This window comes from Anser cygnoides, chromosome 23 (assembly GCF_040182565.1).
Source record: "Anser cygnoides isolate HZ-2024a breed goose chromosome 23, Taihu_goose_T2T_genome, whole genome shotgun sequence".
NCBI classification, from domain to species: domain Eukaryota; kingdom Metazoa; phylum Chordata; class Aves; order Anseriformes; family Anatidae; genus Anser; species Anser cygnoides.
This window is the reverse complement of record NC_089895.1, coordinates 7,584,132-7,607,294: the sequence shown is the minus strand read 5'-3', so window position 1 is coordinate 7,607,294 and position 23,163 is coordinate 7,584,132. Positions and strand designations below refer to the sequence as shown.

Here is a 23,163-nt window from a genome sequence, read left to right as displayed (position 1 = left end):
CCTGTAATTTTTTGAGTTCAAGCATGTTAATAATGTCCAGTGAATGGATCTCTCTCCTTGGGTCAGCCCAGGCTCCAGGAGTAACACAACCCATGCATGGCTGAGAATTGTTTCGCTGCTGACGCCTGGCCTTTACATACATTTCAGGTTTAGAATCTTAAAGCCAGTAGCACGGTACCCAGAGTGCTACTCGACACCAAGAATTAGCACCAAATAAAAAAGCTGAAGGGCTGGCTGGGTGTTGCTGCATGACATGCCGTTACGTAGGCAGTAACATGAAATAGCTATGCCGTGCTGCCTCGCTGTGCACTAAGTGCCTTATTAGTCCGCTCGACAAGAGGATTAAGCTAAACTGCAAGAATCCCATTTGGTATATAAGAAGCGTGTGTACCTATGGAGCTACTGTAAAATTTAAGTCGTGCTTTAAAATCTCATACAGTTAATAGTGAGATATTTACCTAAGAGCTGACCCCTTAAAAAAAAAAAAAAAAAAAAAAAAGACTGAAAAGCTTGAATTAGTAAATTTAGTCCTTTTTTTCTGCTTTAATGTATGTCTTCTCAGCTCCCTTCTAAATGCAGCTCTAATATGGAGTTTCTCTAATCAGATCTGTTAGATCAGCATGTGACTGTTTAATAGCTCCAAAGAGAACAAATTATATTAAGGCACAATGTATGAAGCCATGGACCTAAAGCAACACCCCTAGCACTTCTACTGGTAGCGTTTAGGCAACCGCTTTCCAGGATAGAATTAATTGCTCCCGTGTTGATGGCCACCACGGGTACAGGAATGAGTGATCACGGTAATATAAGCGGGAGATCTGGGGGTCATGCTGTTTGCTATCACGGAGTGAATTTGCGGTGTTGCTTTGTACATATATAGCACTGATTTTATAATATACAGGTTTTATAGTTTGCGTGCAGCCTATCTACAAGCTCATGATTTTTACAGGTAGATCAGTGCACTTATATTTTCAAAGTCTTTATATAAATTTTCTTTATTCCTAATATATATTAATAAATATGCAACCACAATGAATATATATATTTATATATGTATGTATATTTACTTCTACTTTAGTGACACAGGTTCCTACTTTAGAACCTTATTCCTTATGCAAGCAAAGTAACCATTGATTTTGCTCAGAGATGAGGCTGTGCAATGGACTGCAGGCTCATGAGCTGTTGCCCAGAGCATTTTCTTTCCTTTTGGAAGCAAAGCTGTGAGCTTTCCCTTCTGCAAGTTCAATGAATAATAATAAAAAAAACTGTTTGCAAAGGTCCTCCATATTTTCTGCGCTGGCCAATACAGTGCATACTTTAAATTGGTAAATGTAGCTCTCCATTGCTCCTCAAGCATGGCTTTTAAACCCAGTCAAACAAAACGTAATTAAAATACTTAATCCGTTATCCTGTATGTAGCAGGATGTGTCCTTTTATTTGGTAATATTATGTACCAACCTTTCTAAATGTGTTTTTAAAAATAAATAAATAAATGGCTTGATTTAAACAAAGTTTAAAAAGCTGTTCACTGGAGTGAGGGTGGTGTTCTGCTGGCTGATCTGTGGAATTTTTTTTCAAATCTGGAATAGCTTTCTAGCAACATCTTAAAGGAATCTGTTATTAAGTATTTTATAGTGTGTAACATTTGGTGAGAGTGGAAAGTAGCTTTAGACTACTTTGCACCCCCAAAGTAAGGTATAAAGATAATATTAACTACTCAACTGTAAGAATGAGAAATACTTTGAGAAAATGGAAGCAGTTTTAAGACTTGAAAGGACCTCTTTTGGGCAAAGTAGTGCCCTTTGTGTCATTTTTAAGGGACAATTTGCCTGGGCTGCTGCCTTTCATTTAACAAACAACATCTCTTTTCTGCTGTGGCAAAATAAACACTGGAGTAAAGAACAAAGTGAAGTTTGTGCCATAAAATGGGCCAGAGTAAGACATGTTACAGGTGAGCAGGTCTGGTGAACTGAGAGGAGGTCTCTGAAGGGCGGAAGACTGGAGTCTGGAGCGATGGAGCATCGCTATTAGAGCAGGAATGAAGCCGTGGACCCTATCCTGAGGTTTTTCCCATCTGGTCGCTTCTTACGTGCTGTACCCCATGGTCTGCTAAGCTGTTTTCGTCCCTCCGGCCAGCAGAGACTAGAGGAGAGCCGGCAGCGCCCCTGCTCGCGGGAATTCACCCACCTCCAGCACCTGCTGGCGTCCCCCTCACGCGGGATCAGCGGTTTCGTTACATGGTCCCTGGCTAAGCAAACAAGGCGTTTCCTTTTGTCACCGCCACTTCGGGACAAAAAGTCACTTACATTACACCCGTGAACTCTTTAAATCCAAATTACCGGGCTGGGGGCCCGGCGCTGCGGGCGAGGAGGGAGCGGGGCGCCCGCCCCCGGCTGCCGGCGCAGGCTCGGTGGCGGCGGGCGCGGCACGGGGCGGGTCGGCAGGGCCCGGCACGGCCCGGCACGGCTCGGCTCGGGATGGCGGCGGCGTGGCCGGAGCTGGAGGCGGCGGCCCGGGAGCGGCGCCGGGAGCTGTCGCTGCCGGGCGCGGCGGTGTCGGAGCGGGTGGCGGCGGGCGGCGGGCGGCTGCCGGCGGCGCTGCTGGGGCTGCCGCTGCTGCAGTCGCTGGAGCTGAGCGGCTGCGCGGCGCTGCGGGAGCTGGGCCCGGGGCTGGCGGCCGCCCTGCCCGCCCTGCACACGCTGGTGCTGCGCTGCAACGCGCTGGGCCCCGCCGGGCTGGGCGAGGGGCTGGGCGGGCAGCTGCCGGCCCTCCGCCTGCTCGACCTCTCCGGGAACGGCCTGGAGGCGCTGCCCGCCGAGCTGGGCGGCGCGGAGGGCCGCGGGGAGGCCGAGGGGGAGCGGCGGCAGCAGCAGCCCGCAGCCTTCCCGCAGCTCCGCAGCCTCAACCTGAGCGGTAACCGGCTGCGGGAGCTGGGCCCGGGGCTGGCCCGAGCCGCGCCGCAGCTCCAGGCGCTGCTGCTCTCGGGCAACCGCCTGCGGGCCCTGCCCGGCCGCCTGCTGCCGCCCGCCGCCGCCTTCCCCCTCCTCAGCCGCCTCGAGGCCGCCGACAACGAGGTGGAGGAGCTGGGCGCCGACATCGCCGCCCTGCCGGCCCTCAAGGTGCGGGCAGCCCGGCCCCCAGACCCCCAGTACCCCCCAGTACCTCCCGGTACCTCCCAGTACCACTGCCCCGCTGACCGCGCCGTCTCTTCCAGAGCCTGGACCTGGCCAACAACCGGCTGACGGAGCTGCCCGCCGCGCTGGCCGACTGCCCCAGGCTGAAGGAGGCCAACTTCAGGGGCAACCAGCTGAGGGACAAGCGGCTGGAGAAGATGGTCAACGGCTGCCAGACGAAGGCCATCCTGGAGTACCTGCGGGCCGGTGGCCGCGGCAAGGGAAAGGCTGAGAACGCCAGGGAGGAGGCCAGGAAGAAGAAAAGGGAGAAGCAGCAGAAAAAGGACGGCGGGGAAGGGGAGCAGGACGAGCTGGAGGCCGTCAGCAAGCTGCTGGTGAAGGTTCTGCACGTCTCTGAAAATCCCACGCCGCTGGTTGTCAAAGTCAGCCCGGGCGTCAGAGATGTCCGGCCCTTCATCGTGTGCTGCGTGCTGAAAGGAGTAAACCTAAATCCGGGCAATGCCCTGAAGAGGTTCCTGACCGCGCAGGTAGCTGTCGGGGCCTCCTTGTTCTCATTTGTGAGGGGAAAGTTGTCAGCAGCTCTGAAAGGAGATGGTTTGTGGCCTGGCAGGCTGCTTCTGGGTCCTTCAGGTGGCAGATGTTAGCTCCTTCCAGACCGCGAGGCTCGAGTGCTGGGCGCTTGCTTTCCCGTCTCAGAGTGCTTACTGCCCGGTTGGGAAACATGTCGTGTGCTCTGCTTCGCTCCCCTTACGCTTCGGTTGTAATTTGGATGAAATTATTCTGCAGGTGAAGAGGAACGCTGGGTTTAATCCAAAAGGGTAAACAAAATTTACAGACTGCAGAGCTTTTAAGTGCTGTACGAGGACGCGCCCAGACGCCATTCAAATTAGGGTTACTCAGCTAGTCGGAAATGCTGCAGACATTCAATAGAGGAGAACGCCGAGCCTAGGAGGGATAAATCGCATTGATACCTTTGTTCTAGTTTGATTATGTCCTTTATGTTTTAGACTAAACTGCACGAAGACATCTGTGAAAAGCGGACAGCGGCCACCATTGCCACCCATGACTTGCAGTTGATCAAAGGTCCCCTGACATACGATGTTCAGCCTCCTGGTGAGCTGAAGGTAGGGGCAGTGCCAACTGTGGATCTTTCCCTGTTTTGTTTTCATTTTTTTTTCTTTCAGTTTCTGGAACTTTGTAGAGTGGAAAGAACTTTCTTCTTACCCCATAGATGCAAGGAAAAAAAATAACTCCAGGAATTTTGAAGCTAATGTTCTTGCCAGCCTGCTGTCTTGAGCCCTGCTTGAGCAAGCCTTGCAGAGCTGCCTGGTGGTACTCCAGGACCAGTTACGAGTCCATCTGTCTGGGGACTTAAAGCAATGAGGGAAGCAGGCATAGGCTTTTTTGCCTCTGCAGACATTCTGGTGTAGCTTAATGTGTGCCTTTGCTTAGGGTGGTTGAGGTACTGGTGTTTCACTGTTGATCCTTTCTCCTATGTTGTGGTGTTTCCATCTTAATGTTCCCTGGAGGTCCGTATGTGTTAGGATGTGCCTGGAGTGTCATACAACAGAGCAGGTGCTCATTCATTGAGTGTGCCTCGATCGGCAGCAGCCTTCCAGGTAACCTAATTAAAATAATTCAGGTTTTGTTGGTTTACCCAATCTTGGGTTATTTATGTTGCTGCTTTCAATGAAAAAAACGAACAAAGATTGCAGTACATTCGTGTGTCAAGCTCTTAGGCTGTACTTGCAATCCAGAATACCAAAATGTTACTTCAAATTTGCGATCCTTATTTATTTAGGCCCTTTAATATCCTGCCTCCAGAAGCAATGTCGCTGTAAGACTGACCTGTTAGGCTGTTCTGACTTTTTGGGGTTGACCCAAAGTTTCCATTGCATTCTGCTCTCTAGACTTGTGTGTAACTGCTCCGTGCACGTAAACTAGAAAGTGCATTTCCAGCCTGAAGAAGTTGTTAAGAATGATGGCACATCTTCGATAACAAAAACCCTCTCTGTGTACAAGATCTAGCCGAAACTTGGAGATATTTTTTGTTGTTGTTGCTGATATCCTCTACAAGAGAAAATCCTGTTGCAAAGAGGTACAGGATTTACTGAAACTTTAGTTTTAGTAACACTATGCCCCAGGTTAGGGTGAAAAGCCATTTATCTCCATTGCCTGGGCTGTTTGGTCTAATGTGCTGCGTGATCAAATAGAAAATATCTTCAATCCGTAGAGGTTTTGAGTAATGGTGTGAAATGTATTAACCTGATGTAGAGTCTGCTGGACAGTCTGAATAGTAACAAAATCTGGTGAACAGTCTTCAGTATTGGAAAAGAACTGGGAATAATGCCTGGCCTTTGGTTTTCTTTTATCAAGTAGCAGAAATGAAGAAGCACTGGCAGCAAATATTTTGCAATATGATTGGAAATGCAACTCCTGCTCCAAAAAATGGAACATGCTTTAAAGAACTGCATTTTGTAGCTGCCTTAACAAGTTAAAGTACACGATATAACTGCACCAGAAAAGCTAGAAGGTTTATTAAGGAGAACGGTGAGGCGTGTGAACACCTGAGAATTTGCTGTTGCTTAATTCCATGCAACGTGTAGAAATACAAAATTGATTGCAAGAAATTCCACTTGATGCGTGGTTTTAATTTTCATCCTGCTTACAAGGGAGTTTTAATAATCCTGGTGTTTGAGTCACTCGTAAAATTAAACGTTTCTTTTTCCTTGTATGGTGTAGATAACGCCCCTGGGCCGAAAGGAGATCAAGGCAAAGGATCTTCTCCGTCAGCTGCAGCTAGAAGCAGAGGAGCAGAGGAAACAGAAGAAGCGTCAGAACGTTTCTGGGTTGCACAAGTCAGTATTTTGTTGTTTTTCTTCATGTGAATTTTGGCAACTCATTCTTGCGTGGAAAAACAGCACTGAAAGAAATGTGCTCAAATGTATTATGAAGCACATTCTGTAATGGTGATTGGGCTAACAAACAGCGTGAGATTTTAGGTGGTGATATGAAAAACACTGAGCTGAATCTTTGCTTGAAGAGTAACCCGTAGTAAAATGATGTTGCTGAGCGACCTCCATTATTTCTAGTTATATCAAGAGTAAATTCTTGTCATATTTATCACCTTTAAGAGTAATTTGTGTACTTAAAATAGTAAGAGAAATGAAGTTTGTCATGCATGTTCAATAACTGAAGCAATCAGAGGTGCTGTAAATCTGCGTGTAAGAGCAGACGAGCTGTGAAGCAGAGTATCACGCTACCCTGTTCTGTTTACTGCTCATGTAGAGATCACCACCCATATCCATCAGTCATGCAGCTTGGAGAAATTTGCCAGGTACATAATGGAGAACTGTGTACCGCCATAGTAAGTAAGAGGGAAAATTAAATAAGTAAGCCGTCTGGAAGAATCAGACGATGGACTCTGATACTCCTGTTCAAGCACTGGGATCTCTGAAGGCACTAGAAGCCTGTCTGACTATTTTAACAGTGTGGATATGAAGATGTGAGTTATTTTATGGTTCTAGCCCATCAGTTCCTGTAGCTAGTGGCTTTCGTGTTATTAGCTGCATCACCATGACATCATTTTGCTGAATTTTAGTGGAATTTTAGTGCTCTGACTTCTGTTTTTGTCACGTGGTAGATCAGGAGCACGCTAATTCATTTTTGTCACCATTTTGTGCCGCTTTGTCCAGCTGCTGTTCCAGTTATTTTTTGATTGTTTCTTTCTTTCTTTCTTTCTTTGGCAGGTATCTCCAGTTATTGGATGGCAAAGATAACTACCCGTGTCTTGTGGATGCTGAAGGTGTTGTGATTTCTTTCCCACCAATAACCAATAGTGAGAAAACAAAGGTACTAGCTGCTAGTGAAAATAGGTTAATCAGAATTAAACAGTGTTTCTTTCTACTGAGAGAGATTTAACTCCAGGTTCAAAGCTCTGTGCAGTTCTGTGAAACTTGTGATTGTGTTCCAAATATAAATCTCCAAAGCCTTACTCTTGTCCACTAGACTATTGGATTGCGATGAATCTCAGTTATATTCTTACCTTTGTAAATTTGTAAACCTCTAGCAAGCTGTTCCAAAGGCACCGGCCTGCTTTTGCAGAGGAGGCTTTATTGAATGGCCAAGACAAGGGTGGGGGTATAGTCTTTGACTTGTAAGGAAAGACAGTACTTTGCTTGTGGTTGAACTGAATGAAAGCCTTTAATCCTGTTTTTGTACTGAAATATTGCCAAGTGGCTGTGGGTGAGTATGCTTGATTCATTACTTACTTTACCTGTGATATTCTTACAGATTAGAAAAACCACCCGTGATCTGTTTCTGGAAGTGACAAGTGATACCAGTTTACAGATATGCAAAGATGTCATGGACACTCTAATTCTGGTAAGTAATGCAGTAAAATAATCCTGTCCTTGGTGTGCTTCTCAGCAAAATGTTTAATTGCTCGCGTGTAGAAGAATACAGAAGCTGTGTTTTTTTTGAGGGGGAGAAGGAGGTGTTTTTTTTCTTTCCTCCCCTCCCTCTCCTTCCATTCTTGCTGTATCTCAGGAGGTTTTTGTATTATATTATGAGTAAGAGGCAGACCTCAAAACTCACCAGGGTAAATAATGTTGTGCTACCACAAGGGGAAATATATGGTTTGATTTTCAACACTTTCTCCTTGTTATTGAGCTTATGCCTTCAGCTGCTACCAGTACGTTCTTCTAGGGAGGTTTCTCACCTCAGCATGCCCGACAATTAGTTTGCTTGCTCCTCTCATTATTACAGAATTACCTTTCAGATCCTTTATTAACAGTTGGACAATCTCGCTAAATGCTCCTCAACATCTTTCTTTAAGTAAAGCTATCTTATGAAAATAGTAAAACTTGGTATAGGGCAAGTACAGGATAGTATGCTGTTGAATATTTTGCAAAATAAATGTATTTTTTTCTTGTCCAATTAACATAATGAAGTGTTAGTGAAGGTTAGCATAATGGATGTGAGGCAGTAACAGAGACAATTTCAAATGCACTGAAAGCAAATGTGTTAGTGGTGATCCTACCGCGGGCTCTTGGTGCTTCAGATCCATTGCTTTGACAAAGCCCAACTTCTCTGTTAAATGTAAGGAAATAACTATTCAGAAGGAGCAGGACCTCGCAGAGAAAACAGCAGCGATAGCTGAAAGAGCTTTTGATGCTTCCTGAAACGTTCTAACCCGCTGAAGAATGTTTTCATGCAAATATTCCTCTAGAGGCCAGCCAGATCCGCATCTTGGAAACAACCTTGAGTTGCTCCAAGGGCTTAGCTGCAGAATTAACCTTGCTTTCTGTGTTTTGCTTGTAACAGAAAATAGCAGAACTGAACAAATTCACCTTGGAAAATAAGGAAGAAGACTCAGGCTCAGATAACGAACCTGATGCTCTTTGTGGACCAGTGAATGTGAACCCCAGCCAAAATACACAGCAGACGAGTTTTCCGTTGGTAGTGGAGCAGGTTCGAGTGGTGGACACAGACGGGAACTTGAAAGTACTTTATCCTTCAAAAACTGACCTAACCACAGTTTCTTCTCTTCTGACTGTAATACGCTAGCAGCTGTCAAAGCTAAGAAAATTGTTCAATTTTCTTTTTTTTTTTTTTTTCCATATTCAATAATGCAACTTGCACGCAGTGAGATTGTTTGTTTTAAAGAAAAGATGGAGTGCATCCTGGCTGGGTGTGTAAAAACTTTAAAGTTTGATCAAGCCGTGGTAAGGAGTGTTGCATTCTCTCAGCCTTAATAGGAAGTCGTCAGTATTCTGACTAGGTGGAGACAAGAGCGTCATCAAATGCAAACGGAAAAGTAGAGAACGTATTCGAAGTCAGAATGTACAAACATGTAAGGAGAATCCTTACGACATCATAGCGGTTTGTAAAATGAACACAGTCATATTTCTCTGCAAGGTAACTATTTCTTCCCGATATGCTTCATCTGGATTATTTTAGTAGCTGAACTGAGAAGTCCAGTAGGTGACAGCACTGACACTAAGCTACATTCTGTATGCCACTTCTGAAGACAGGATGCAGAAGTACTTAGCTAACATCTCATTTTGCATAGTTTTATATCTGGAGTAACCATGAAACTGAAAATTCTGCCTATTTTAAAGATCTTCAGCCTAACCACTGCCAGAACTTGAGCAATGAGTTTTACTCTGATGTTTTTCCGTGTTAACACATTTAACACAGCTTTCATGTTTAAGTGAAGTCAGGTAATGACTGCAGGGGCTTGTGTTCCCCGGGGCGTTTTAGAGCCATAATCCAACCATGTGGAAATACCAGTCACAGTGAATTTGTTGTGCACTCATCAACTTAGCTGTTGGTCAAGATCTGAATTTGTTCTTGCTTATGAAGTCCAGTTCTGTTCAGAGGGCCAATACTGGCTTACGGTGACAGCACTAGAGCTCCCCACCTCCCCAGAAGGTAAGCGTTTTTGCCCAGAGTGACGCTGGTGGAGCACTCAGTCACACTCCAGTGTGGAGAGTGCTGGGGACTCCTTCCAAAACACATGTAGTCCGAGTGATTCTAATTTTTGCAGTCTCTGGGTGATTTTTATTTACATCCTGGCTGCCAACTGTATGAATGCAGACCTGTCCATAAGCTAGGGTGACCCGTGGATTTACTTTTTTTCCCCGTTAAAAACAATGTAGAGCTCTAACAAAACTTCCAGATACTGTGTCAAATATGTCAACGTGTTGCATATTGAATGGAAAATAAAATGGTTCTTGCAGTCACATGTCACTGTCACTTGTTTGAGCATTGGGGAGTTTTCCAGTCATGTAACTGTACAAACTTGGCACAGTGGTAACTTTTTTAAGCTACTTGTATCTGAGCAGTCCTAAGTAGTACGTCACAATTCCCTGTGAAATAGAATAATTCTACAGACCAACGATTTACAGTGAATGGTGTTTAATCAGTTTCAACAATTAGAAAACAACTGAATTCCTGCAGAACTTGAATCAAGTAAAATGAGTTTAATTTACTATCAAATCACCACCAGAAAACAAACGAACAGGAGCCTGAAGTTGGTGGCGTGTTGTGACTTAACCACTAGGGCTGTTCTGCAGGCATTAAGAGAAGCTACCTTGCAGGACTCTTCCTCCTACCCTTAGAATTGGTAGGTGATGAAGTAGCCGCATCGATGTTGTAGAGAGATGGGACCCTGACACCTTTTTGTTTCAGCATCTGATGAAACTCTATCCGCTCGTTAATTATCTTCTGAAAATCAAAGACATGTAAAGGGATAGAAAAGCATTGGGTGTACAGCAGTGCTGTAATGTTCTCTTACCAGTTCCCCGTGGGCTCCTGAGAGCAGAATTCCAACGAGCTACATACCTGCATTGCCTCCAGCACCTCCTCATCAGTGAGTTCCGCCTGGGGAGGCTTGCTGCCTGCTGTACTGAACGTAGCCTGAATTATTTTGCTTCGAAATCTTTCAAACTTTTGATAAAAGAGGAAAGAAGTAGGTGCGTTAAGCCTTTATATATGATTCTTTGGCACTTGCATGGAGTTGACTAGGACAGAGACCACACCGTCAGAAAAAGCACGAGTTGATGACGAAATGGGAAGTCTGTGCATGTGAAACCATGGGCAGGTTTACTGGGCTTCACTGCACGTACTGTGCTAATGATGTGTTTCTGGATGGACCCAGACCCTTTTTGGGCTGCTATGCTCATTGTGGCAACCTTGAGTCAGGCCCAGAGTGAGTATGCCTGCAGGAAATGGCTTTAAAGTGCTATCTATTACTTTGTGTCAGGAAGATATTAGAAATCTGGTGACGGAACTCCTGTGAATTCAGTACTGTTTCTTGAGGGCTTCTAGTATTTGAGGCTAGTGTGCTTTGTCATTCATATATGGGCTGCATGCTAGAAAGCAGGCAAGCAAATGGTCTGAATTTCTTTCTCCTTCAGCCCTGTAGCTGCAAAGGCAAATCAGTCCTGGGAGCAAAGGATTTCAGTGCCCCAGTGAGCCTCCTGCTGGGCTTCTGCCTGAGAATGTTTCTAAGCTTTCAGACTCTGCTTGAAATGGTTGAAGCATCTCTTACCAGGGAGGTAGGAATCTGAAGTGAAAGAGGCTGTATTTACCCTGCTGGTGAGGCACTCGAGTGCCACTCTAGTTTGCAGCTCCGTGTGCTGCAGTGTTTCAGCTTGGCTCTGCATCTCTTCCTGGGCACGCTGCTGCTTGTGGATCTGGTATCGATTGGTCAGAGCCTCTGCCTCTAGCTGGCTGACCGTACCCTGCAAATCACTGATCAGCTTGTTCTGCTCAGCCAGTTTGGATTCTTGTTCTGTAACAACCTGAGGAGATACATAAATCAAGCCATTACAGTGAGGAAGAAAATGAGCAGACTTGGCCACATCTTCCCAGTATCTGGGTCAAATGCTTCTTGTATTTCCTGGACAGTCTACAGACTCACTATCTTGTCAGTACAGGTAACTATTACTACTTGGGGTTTTCTCCAAAACCACTGTATCGAGTACTTGAATAGCTAAAAGGGGCAAGTTTGCTATTAGGAAAAAAAAGAGTGGTAAAACAAACTCAAGAAGTCAGATTTTCAAAGTAACTTCACTGTGTGGGTTTTTTTCATGGGGCAAGTTCACTCTTACAAGCCTAAAACATGCACAATGAAGCAGATGACACTAGAGTTTTCCATAAAAGCATGCGGGCTTGCACCAGATTCACCTGTCGAAGACTGCAGTTCTCCTTCTCTGTTGTCACCATCATTTCTTCATGTTTCTGTTCTTCTCTCAGACTGCAAAACTTAAGGGAAAATATTTTACACTTTTTTTACAGTGTTGTAGTTCACTAATCAACTCCTGTCTCATTAGGAAGGGAACTGTTTCATAAAAACTGAATTCCCTGCTGCCAGCTCTCTTAATTGTGGCCGCTCTGCTCTGTAGTACCTTGGCAGACATGGCTTGCAGCTGACTTTCTCGCTCTCTGAGCTCCTTTTCAAGCCTTTCCTTTTCAGATTCGGTTTTCCGAAGCTGGGATTCTTGGATCTCCAGTTGTCGTTGCAAGGAACACACGACACCTGTAATGTTGGAGTACTACTGTAAGCAAACGGAATTCCTGCCAGAGGCCTCGTGGAGTCTTTTTAAGGTAAGCAGAAGCAGAGCTGTTGTTGCTATCCACATATGGACTGTGGGTGAAGTTAATGTACAGCCATGATGACCCTGGTTAATAATGCATTTCATAGTACTTTGCTGTGATATATAGTAAAGTTTATATTTACTTAAGTAAATTCACTGTGAGGGAGAAGCGATTCTGAGGACTACCAGAGCCAGTAACACCAGCGCAGGGGCTTGCCAGATTGCTGAAACACTAGCAAGCACCCCAGAATACCAGTCAGGCCTGTCTGCATGATTTTCTTGTACTTCTAAGGGGAGAGCGAAAGTGGTTTCAAAATACATGGCATTTCTGACTCACCCTGTAAGTAACAATTGAAAGCAGGAGGTTTCACCCTCATGAGAAACTAACCTAGATATGTTTTCTTGGTAAGAGAAACAGAATTGCAAGAACATAAACTTGGTCTCTAGTACAATAATAGTCTGTTCTGGGGATGCCTTCTCCCATGGTACCTGTGGCTATCTTGTAGTCATCGCGTGCATTTTGCAGTAGTGCACAGAGTTCTTCATTGGCATCCTGGAACGCAATGAGCTGAGCAATCAGTGTGTCCTCCTCTCCTTCTGCCTGCTCCAGAAAGAGCTCTGGAGCGCTCGTGTCACTGAGCGCTTCTTCAGCGGCTTCTTCACTTGAGCTCTTTTGTTCCATTTCTGCGTACTGTAAAGACAGAAATAAGGACTTACGAAGCTGTGCTAAAGCCTTGTGTGGAGAGAGGGAGTTTCAGAACCGGGGCTGAAGCCCTGTGCTCCCCGCCCTGCTGGGACGATGAGCCCCGACGGGGGGAGTACAAATCGCATCCCCGCGTCCCGGGGGTCTCACTGGCACAGCCAGTCAGTGGCTTGTCTGAATGTCCCTGCCTGTCCGCCGCTCCTGCCTGCGGGATGTTTGCGTGTGAAGAGCACTCTGCCTCCGTGACAGCTACAGTGGGTGACGGCTTGGCAGGGAGCAGCCTCAGGACACCGACAGTTACCGGCTCCGCATCTCCGCCGCCCCTGAGCAGCTCCAGCTCTTTCTTCAGGTTTTCATTTTCTTTCAGCAGCTCGGAGATCACCGCGTCCTTCTGCGCGCACTCCGCCTTGTACCTGGAGAGATGCTCAGCCTCCTCTCCCAGTGCCGCCGGACGCTGTCCCTAGGGAACACGGGACCGGCGTGGCCGTAGCACAGCCAGGCCGCCCGAGGGCACGGACGGGGACGGCCGGGCCCCCCCTCACCTTCTCACCGACGGTGCTCGCACACCTCGGGTCGCCCCCACGGGGGGCCGGGCCGGGCCCTGCCCCTACGCTCGTCTCCCTCCTGTCCCGCTCCATTTTGGGGTCCCCGGGGGGACCCGGGGCGTCGCGGCGGCCACCTGCGGGGAGAGCCGGGCTCAGGAGGCGGCACCGAGCGGCTCCCAACGGCCTCGGGGGGCTCCGAACAGCCCGGGGCGGGGGGGGGGGCTCCCAACGGCCCCGGGGGGGGGGGTTCGGGCCGCCCCTACCGGGCGGGGACGGCGACGTCGCCCTGTGGCTGGTGCCGGGACATCGAGCGAGGGGCGGCCAGGGGGGGTCCCGCTCCTCTCCCCACGGCCGGGGGGGCTCCGCGGCCCCGTCCCGGCGGCGGGGGGAGCCCACCGGGGAACCTATCGGGGAACCCATCGGGGAACCGGGCCCGGCCTCGGCCGCCCCCGCCCCGCCGTGCCCGGCACCGCCTTCCGCTTCCGCGGCCGGAGCCGCCATGGGGCGGAGGAAGAAGACGCTGCACGACTACGCCGCCGAGTTCTCGGAGCTGGCCGTGAAGCGGCAGCGGCCGGAGCGAGGCGGCGGCGGCGGCGGCGGCGGGGGGGAGGCGGCGGCCGAGTCGCTGTGGTGCTCGTCCTGCCAGCTGCCGCTGCGGGTGCGCCGCGACCGCATCCTCGAGCACCTCGCCTCCGGCCGCCACTACCGCAACCGCCGCCTGGCCCGGCAGCGCGCCCCGCTGCTGCTGTGAGAGCGGGGGGATGCGGGGGGGGACCGGGCAGGGACGGCGGGCGGCGGGGGGCTCCGCGCCGAGCTGCCCCGGGGCCGGGCCCCTTCGTGCTCTGCACCTCGAGGGGTGAGGGAGGGCGCAGGGCGAGTCCCCTCACCTACTCCTCTACCTGTCCCTTTACCTGTCCCCTTACCTCTCCCCTCACCTGTCCCCTCACCTGTCCCCTCTACCTGTCCCCTCACCTGTCCCCTCACCTGTCCCCTCACCTACCCCTTTACCTGTCCCCTCACCTGTCCCCTCACCTACCCCCCTACCTGTCCCCTCACCTGTCTCCTCACCTGCCCCCTCACCTACTCCCTTACTTCTCCTCTCTCCTACCCCTTTACCTGTTCTCTTTAGCTGCCCCCTCACCTGTCCCGTTCTCCTCTCACTTCTCCCCTCACCTTCCCCTTTTCCTACCCCCTCACCTCTCCCCTCACCTTGCCCCCTTTGCCCCCTCTAGCTCCGCAGGCCCCGACATCAGCCTGCCGCTGCAGCTCGATGCCCCATCCCTGCTCACTCAGCCGCCCCTCATCCTCGCCGCCACCACCGCCAGGGATCCGTCGCTGCTCCCCAGTGCCATCGGCTCCACCACGACCACAGACCAGGCACCCTCCACCTCGGCCTTCACCGCCTTACACATGAGGATCACACCCGCCGAGCGGAGCAGCCGGAGCCCTGCCGTGCCCCAGGCCCGTTTTGGTGCAGTGCTGGGACGCTGCGGTGCTGGTGGTGTCGGCCTCGCCCTCTTCGGCACGGAGCTCGGTGATAAAGCCTTGTTCCAAAGCTTAGTGGAAGAAAACGGCTGCTGTTTGCTGTACGTTGTGGAGGACCGGCTGCACGAGGTGGAACGTGCCTTCAGCGCCGAGTTCCTGGCCAGCACGCGGGTGCTGCGGCAGCAGGACGCCGACATCGTGCTCAACGACCAGCGGTACCAGCCACTTCTCAAATTAGTATTTTAAATGTCATTGCAAAACTGAAAGGCAGAGCTTTTTTTTAAAAAAAAGATGGGCTTGATTTTAGAAATTAACAAAATGAAAATAAGCTAAGATGTACCCGTCACTTCAACAGCTCTGCCACGTAAATGGTTTTAGGTTTCACTGTATGTTCTAACCAGCAAAATGCAAGTAGTCTTGCTGGAGACATTTGAAAAGCTTTCCCCTTTAAGATGCAGGAAAAACAACGCAGCTTTATTGTAAGGGTTTTCGTTTTAGCTAAGGGCTTGTGTACTTTAACAACAGGTTTTTGAGAAAACCTAATGAAGTTACTGACCTTGAATTAAGAGATCAGGTTAAAACTCTCCTTCCTGTGCTGCTGTCACTTCTGAGCATCAGTGCCCTACAGTATGCATCCCTGCAAGTGGGTACTGAGTTCCTTTTGTAACATAATATGCTCTTCCAGAGTGATGGGGTTTTATGCCTTTTTAAAATTCATCCTCAAAAGTTAAGAAAGCTAGCATAAAAACAGCTGTAACTGAAAGGAGGTGCTGACTGTTCATTCCTCTAAAAATTGTCTTCACTGAAGAACTTTTGACTTTTGCAGAGTTTCTGGAGTCATCGTTTGTTCACCGCCTGAAGAAGCTTCTGAGACTGTGATAGATGCTTTGCGAGCTGGTAAGAGGAACTGCTGGAAATGCAGCTTTTATCTGTAGTGTAACGCACACTGAAGGAGGCCTTGTGTGCTTGCTAAATGCTTGCAGAACGCAAAGTTTATATTTTGATGTAAGATTGAAAGGAAATCAGCCAAACTTTCTGCTTGTGATGGCTGTATAAGAGAGCTCAGTGTCCAGATCGGGGCTGTAGAGTTCCTGTTTCCATTCTCAGCTGCAGACCCCATGCAGTTGCTGTGAAGCTTGGCAAAACTGGGAGCATCTTTACATTTGCCTTACTTGACTGTCTCCTCCACTCCTAATTTCATAGCAACTGCAGCAGCTCCTTAATTAAAATTTTTTAAAAAAGTAAAAATTACTGCTTTCTCATTTCAGCAGCCTCCCTTGAGTTGTGCAAACTAATTGTGCAATTGAAGAGAAGTCAGCCTACTAACTGCTACCTCCTGCACTGACATTGATGGCTTGAACACCAGTGGGGTCTGTACTACGCCTTTCTCACTCAGAAAGCCCAGTCCTAGAAATACAGCTGGGAATCAAAGGAAAGCTGTTTATCCCAACAGCCGTGCTTCCTGTGGCGTGTAACTAGCTAACAAAATGATCGTAGCTAGCAGCGAAAAGGGAGTTATTGGCATCAACAGATAGGAGGCATTGGTTTCATGAAACGGACTTTCTAGAATGTAACAACAAGTACAGTATTTCAAGATGAAAATGTTTAGTGCAGACTGTTCTGCCTTTAATTCTATGTTCTGTGACCTTTTGCACAGGAAAAGGTGTATTTTGTGAGAGGCTGCCCAGTTTTGACAGGCAGACAGCAGAAGCGTGCTTCGATGAAGCCAACAGATGTGGAAGACCGTTGGTTTGTGGCTTCTACAAGTAAGACTGATTTTTCTTTAGGATTTGTACTCATTAAGAAGCTCATGTCTGAAAGTAGCATTGATTTCTCAAGCTGTCCTTTATTCGTCCTCAGATACATTTAGTTTTGCTACTGCTTATTGAGCATTGCTTATTATCTGGGAGTTAATTGGCTTGGATTAATTCTTCATGCTTAATGGAGATAAAATCTTAGCTATCGTGAGATTAAAATAAAAGCTAGTGGAGTGATAGTCAAACAGCAAAGCTTTCAAGGCATGAAAGCTCCATTTTTATTTTTTAGAATAGACATTGGTAATTGGGGGGTCCAGATTTCATCAGTCCCTTCAAGGTTTTGCAAATGCTACAGCTCGTGTTTGAGCTTCAGAGGAGGAAATATTCTGGTGATGCTGTGCCATTCTCTGAGACAACTCCTTGCTCAGTGGTTTTAGGGAAAACAGGAACTTTTTCTTTTGTATTGTTTTGTGCACATACAACCACCAGGTCAGGCAGATCTGTGGTTTTACTAAGCATACAGCTACTGAGATCTGTTTGTTAGTGCTGTGCTGGAAAGCATTTGGTTTGCAACCCTGCTCAACGTAGGAACACTGTGGCATTAAACTTTGCTCATGAAGTAGACTTCTTCATGAAACTTCTGAGAATATCCTTTTTTCCTGTTTGACAGCTTTGCTGCAGTACACTAGAAATAACATGGGAAGAAGGCATTTAATTAGCTGTGGTCTTCACAATAGCGTAGAAAAAGACTCTTTCAAAGTTTGAACGTGCCTTTGTAATACTGAAAAGCGATCTTATTTTTTTTGTAACTTTTTCCTGTTTTCACCGATTTGCTAATTAGATCCCTAACTCTGTACTGACTTGAAGAGCGTTGATCCTGTGAAACTGAAGTACCTGTGCTAGCAAATAACAATGAAAGCATAGAGTAACTGTAAGAGAAGAACCTTTCAGCAACCTTTTCAGTTCCTCTTAGAGCGCTGTCTTCAGGGAGACATTGAGCTCATCCATTACTTCAACTTGCCACTCGCAGCAAACTCCAAGGCTGTGAAACCTCTGGTTGATGTTAGAATTATTGGCCTATCTGATAGAAATAGACCTATTAATCTTGATAAAGTGATATTTCCACTTGTGACCTTACATCTGGACCCGTAAGATTAAGTAATTGAAAGAGAAGGAAAGTAGATTAATTTCAATTAATTTCTGCACTGTTAAACTTACGGGGATTCAGGGAGCTCTGCTACAAGGCAGGAATGCTGCTTTAAACTTATGCTCAGAATTTACCACCCTGTGGTGAGTGTGGATGTGGGTTGTTAGTAAACAGCTATGATTGTCTAGTGCTTCTCTCTTGAGAGCAGTTAATTTCATTGCAAACAAAACTTACTTGGAGAAATATATGTATTTATTAGCATATATATACATAATATATATTAGTATATTATATATACTAATGCGTAATTACACAAAATGCTTGCCCTAACATTTGCCTTTTCCATTTGAGTGCTACATGTACAGGTCTGTTCCCCAGCCATAAAGTTGAATCTGAACTGAGATTTTGGTCAACACTCAACTGAATTTAAACCTGTAAGTAGGGCTCTGAGAAGAACTGTAGGTAACTTGCTGGACTACTGGGGGGCTTTCAGTCCCCAGAGTTTAATTTCTTCCATAAAATTGTTAGCTTAAGTCTTCCAAAGTACAGATATTAGGCGCTTTTGCCAGAAGCAGAATTAATAAGTACTGAGGGGCTGAAATTAGAAAGCGGGGTGTAACCCTGCCAGTCTGGTGAGGTTCAGGCGTCGCACGCTCGCCACTGTCTGCGTTCGAGTCGGCCTCTTGCGCCGCGCTGGCAGCAGGGGCCCAGCGACCTTTTTGTGCCCCAGCAATGTTCCACGTTGCTTGTTCCCCTCTGCAGGCGTTTTGACCCCGCGCTGCAGTTCCTCTGCAAAAAGGTGCGTGGCTGCCAGGCCCTGGGGAGGATCCACCGGATAGCGACGACCAGCAGCGTGTACCCGGCGGCTTCCCTGGGCTTCCTCAAAACGTCAGGTACTGCGCGGCTCGTTCATCCGAAAGGGGCTGGAAGCGGGTCTTGCCCCGTGTGCTGGTGGAAGGTTCTTTAGGTCTGTGTAGCGTTAAGGTGCGTGTCTCTTTCTCTGGAAGAGTATTTTCTCGACTAGAATTGATTTCAGCTACCTGCCTGTAATGGCTTCTGGGACGTAGGTGGCTTTAATACTGATCCCAGGGCAGTTCAGAAATGTATATTAACCATGGGTTTTCAGTGCAAAGACCTTAATGCCCAATTTTGCTTCTTCCAGGTGGAATTTTTTATAATGCTGCTGTGCACGATATAGATATTGTCAGTTTGTTGTTGGGAGAGAGTGCACCAGACACGATATTTTCACTGGGGCATGCGTTCTGCACAGGTAAGACCAAATATTTTGATAGTTTGTTGTGTACCTCTGGGCTTCTCAGTTACTTCAGTACTAAAATTGGGAAGAACAGTTACAATAGCGTGGTAGCCGTGCTGTGATTGTTCCATGATAGAACTGCCGCAAAAATAGTCAGTGAAGTAGAAAGCAAGTTTCTAAAAAAAATATCATTTTAGACAGAATATTTACCGAATGTTTCTGAGTCGTCTTTTTCCCACTGATGTGAAATAGTTGCCATAGAACTGTTGCTGAACTTTGATGGTTTGCCACTTGAAAACCAGAATACAGAAAATAATCAGCAAAGCCTTATGGTCACACAAATGTTAATGCAGTATTCTCAGTTCTCTGCTTTCATTTTTCTCCAGTGCTTTCCTGCTGAGCTCAACACAGTTAAAAATGTGAATTTATGCTGGATTGACCAACACCCCCTGGGTTACCAGACAAATTTAAATTAACTTCCAGTTTTTAAATGGAAATTTAAAGCTGTAATTAATGTCAGCTGCTGCCAACATTGGCTTGCTGGTGTTAGAAGGTAAGGTATGCAATGCTGTCATCTATGAGGTGCAGCAAGCAAAATGCCCCAGAGAGGAATTTACACAATCTGCCTCTTTCTAGCAAAGCGCTGAAAGTTGCTTATTCTTGGTACTGATAAGTTGCAAAAGCAAATGTGTTTGGAGGAGGAAGTGAAGTCATCTGTAGGGAAAGCCGTGGGCTTGCATAGTGGAGTCCAGGCAGTGTTCCTCCAGAAGAGACGATGAAGGTAAACCAGCTGGCGCACGCTGCCAAAAGCACTTTGCTGTCTCCTCGCTTCCTGTTTGAAAGTGTTCTAGACCTGCATTGCCTCTTAAAGGAAGAAAATCACTGTGTCGTAGTAGTGATTGCTGTTCTGGTATGAGCGAGTGCCTTTTTTGTCACTCAGATATGGCCTGCTTGAAGGATGCAGACACTGTAGCAGTCAGCATGAAATTTCCTAGCGGAGCAATTGTTACTTTGGACATCAGTCAGCACTGCACTAAAAGCTGTGATCAGAGACTAGAGGTGCGTTCTTGCTTTTAAGGTACATCTGTCATGACGCCACAGGCTAGAACGAGTTTTCCCTGTGTACATTTGCCTGGGGCAGCACGTGCTGTGCCCCGTCCATATACCTGCAGACCCATGTCACAGAACACCTCTGAACCTCAGCAGCTGCTTACGTTTGGTTAACTTACAGTCCCTTGTCTCTTGTTACCCAGATTTTGCCTCCTGTACGTGTATTCTGCTGGGGTTACTAGCTGCACGCAGTCATGCTAGAGCAGGAATTGATGTCAGCTCTCAAGGCTGCAGTGTTGTTCTGTAGTTTGTTCGTTGTCTTTCCAGGACGTGGCTAGGACTGTAGCAAGGGCTAAGGCCTTACAAGTATAAAAGGCATTAAAGGGGAAGAGAAGTGTAAAATCAGAGGCCTATCTTCTGTCAATTCCTAATGTCATGAATTACAACAGAATAGTGGGCTGGATTTGGAGTGTAGTGTGTGTTAAATAACTAAGAAAAAAAAAAAGCGAAGATACTGTATAAGCAGAAGCCACTCTGCTACAAGCTGTGCCTGGTATTTCTGTCTGGAGTGATCCATAGAAAGGATGTGTCAGTTGCAACTCCAAAAATCAGCAGCTGCTTTTTACTTGGTCATACAAACCTGGGCTTTTGTACGCTAGCTAAGTTTAAGATCAAACGGACAGTGAGTTGAAAACCTCGTTCTTCTAACTTTTTGCTTTCCCTGCAGGTTCACGGTTCTCAAGGAACGTTACGGGTAGATAACCAGAATCCCCTGGGGATTACGGAGCACGGAACTTCTGTGTCCATATGTACACAGACCCAAGCTGATCGTTACAGAGAGGCACACCGGGGGCTCTTTCGACACTTTCTGAGAACCCTGAAAGGTAAGGTGGAAGCTTACATTAATGGTTAATATTGCTTTGGATTCACCTTGAGTGAAAACTTCACTGGGAAGTCGTTCCAGTAGCAACTGCAATTTGGTGTTTGTGTCTGAAATCCCCAGAAAAAATACACGTAGACGTGAAAATCAGGAGTGAGATTTGTCGTGGTTAGGTTTAATCCAGCGTTGTGCAGTGGTCAGAGAGCTCCCTGTAAGCAAGCCCAGGCGTTAGCACACAGGCCTGCTGTCCTGACAGCTGCAGGAGGAGGTGGCAGCTCGATGGACGAGCGAACAGCAATTCTTGTTTCAGTGGCTGGGACTGAACGGGTCGGCTGCGTGGCAGGGGCGTGCTGCTTTTCTTGCTTCTGAGTCGGTGAGACGGGTGAGGGAAGGAGTGTTGATTTGAAAACTTGTGTTCCGAGAATAAATCAAAGTGGGGAGGAAACACTGTGTTGGACCTTAATGTCTTCTACGAGGGAAGCAGCCGTTTACAATAGCGTGGGAGAGCCTCATCCAAAATCCTCGTCGTCCATATGGAATAAAACAGTTCCGTTCCGTTGACCTCAGTGGCAAAAATACAGGATTTGAGCCTCAGGAACAGGAAAGAGAGGGGGATGAATTTTTCCGTTCTGTCTCTGCAGGCAAAGAGCCTCCCGCAATAACCAAAGAGCAGTTCCTCTGGGCCGTCCAGGTGGCCGCAGCCGCCGAGCAGTCCTGGAGAAACGGATCCGCTGTTGACCTGCGCAACGAAGCAATAGATTCGGCTGTGATCAAGACTGAGATAATGTGACACGTTGCTGATTTCCGAGGTGAAGGATAATCTTTAAGCTGCGCTACGGTGAAGTCTTTTCACCTGGCGATGTTTCCACTCCAACCTTAGACTTGCGTTTTTGACGTTTCCACTGGAAATGCCCAGAGCACGGAAGCAAGTTTGAACTAAAAGTGCTCAGCGCTGCTGCGGGTGCCTCGTAGCACGTCCAGCGCTCCTCAGGACGTGGTGAGGTGCCATAAACTGCCCCCTGCCGCAGGAGGCACCGTGTGCGCCGGCAGCTTCGTGGCAGCTTTTTGTGCAGGTGATGCCGTGCTCACAAGAGAGGGAGGGAGAGCACCCGGCTGGGCCGCGCGCTTCCTATCGGTGTGTGCCGGAGTGTGACTGCTGTGCTGAGCTCGACCCGGGCCTCGTATTTATTGTTTTGTTTGTTGCTTTTACCGGGCGTTCTAAATCTATGCTATAGATTGCAAATGCATAGCTGAGAAGTTAGGGTCCAATTTTCTTGGGGGATAGTGGAGAGAAGTGAAAAAAACAGGGAGGGAAACCTCCAACCATGCTGACTTAAGAGAGGTGAGAAACTTTGTAGTAAGGTCGTAAATTAAGACTATTTCATAGAGAAGCAACACACTGGGCATTTTGATAATAAGCACTGTGTTATTTAAAGGAAAAAAAAATCAGAATGCAATTTGTGAATTGTACAGGGGCCCTGTACAACAGCTGTGACTGAGACATGTCCCTTGCATGGGTTCCTCAGCGCCTGCTGCGAGGCGGGGGAGCTGGCTGGAGGCTTTTGTTTTCTGTGCCTGAGTGCAAGCACATACGTTAATATTTTAGTAGCAAAATTGAACTAATAATCACTTTCCTTGAGTGCGTGAAGGGCACTCTGCATATCTTAAAGATATTTTTTTACAGTCTAGAAGACTGGGAATATACACCACAGAAAAGGATAGTGCCTTCAACAAGAGGCAAGTCTGCTTTTAAACCAGGTTATTTGTACCTTTTTATTCTTCCTTTGAGCTTGTTGCCGGTGTATAGATTTGGCTGTCGTTTATTTCTCATATGTCAGTTTTCAAGACCTTTTGAAAGTTTTTTTTATTGTATTAAAATAACAGTTTTGCCTTGAGTGTTTATAGACATCCCTCCTTGGAAGATTCTTTAGTTCAATCGATTTCCAATTCCAATATATGCAGAGTATATTACTAAAACTAGAGCTATGACAGTTATAACTAAAGACAACTCTCTTGTGGAAATTGTTTTTAATGGTGTAATTTTTCAAACTCAGAAAGGCGATGTCTTAATGATAAAGATTGTTACTAATTTCATGCTCTCTT

The 23,163-nt window shown here is 47.2% G+C and overlaps 3 protein-coding genes across 6 annotated transcripts; 2 read left to right on the top strand and 1 right to left on the bottom strand.

Annotated features, from left to right (window-relative positions):
* The first annotated feature begins 2,419 nt into the window (after window positions 1-2,419).
* Window positions 2,420-9,882, top strand: LRRC47 (leucine rich repeat containing 47). Its single transcript, XM_048067641.2, has 7 exons — window positions 2,420-3,119; window positions 3,215-3,661; window positions 4,142-4,258; window positions 5,877-5,992; window positions 6,884-6,986; window positions 7,428-7,517; window positions 8,460-9,882. The coding sequence occupies exons 1-7, from the start codon at window positions 2,478-2,480 to the stop codon at window positions 8,700-8,702; spliced, it is 1,758 nt and encodes a 585-aa protein (XP_047923598.2). The 5' UTR covers window positions 2,420-2,477; the 3' UTR covers window positions 8,703-9,882.
* CCDC27 (coiled-coil domain containing 27) lies at window positions 8,732-13,987 on the bottom strand. Of its 3 annotated transcripts, none has more exons than XM_048067348.2 (9): window positions 13,750-13,987; window positions 13,484-13,620; window positions 13,147-13,401; window positions 12,728-12,929; window positions 12,050-12,180; window positions 11,829-11,906; window positions 11,231-11,443; window positions 10,482-10,586; window positions 8,732-10,364 (listed from the first exon to the last, which is right to left on the bottom strand). In XM_048067348.2, exons 1-9 carry the CDS (start codon window positions 13,985-13,987, stop codon window positions 10,227-10,229), a joined length of 1,497 nt encoding a protein of 498 aa, XP_047923305.2. In that variant the 3' UTR covers window positions 8,732-10,226. The 3 variants fall into 3 exon arrangements, with proteins under 3 accessions (XP_047923305.2, XP_047923307.2, XP_047923308.2); XM_048067350.2 differs by having other exon boundaries at window positions 13,243-13,401; XM_048067351.2 differs by lacking the exon at window positions 13,147-13,401.
* Window positions 13,986-23,154, top strand: LOC106047244 (myo-inositol 2-dehydrogenase-like). Of its 2 annotated transcripts, XM_048067347.2 has the most exons (9): window positions 13,986-14,233; window positions 14,719-15,186; window positions 15,798-15,868; window positions 16,629-16,737; window positions 18,638-18,768; window positions 19,038-19,145; window positions 20,071-20,189; window positions 20,908-21,064; window positions 21,702-23,154. In XM_048067347.2, the coding sequence occupies exons 1-9, from the start codon at window positions 13,986-13,988 to the stop codon at window positions 21,848-21,850; spliced, it is 1,560 nt and encodes a 519-aa protein (XP_047923304.2). In that variant the 3' UTR covers window positions 21,851-23,154. The 2 variants fall into 2 exon arrangements, 1 of the variants encoding a protein (XP_047923304.2); XR_010826424.1 differs by lacking the exon at window positions 20,071-20,189.
* The last annotated feature ends 9 nt before the right edge of the window (window positions 23,155-23,163 follow it).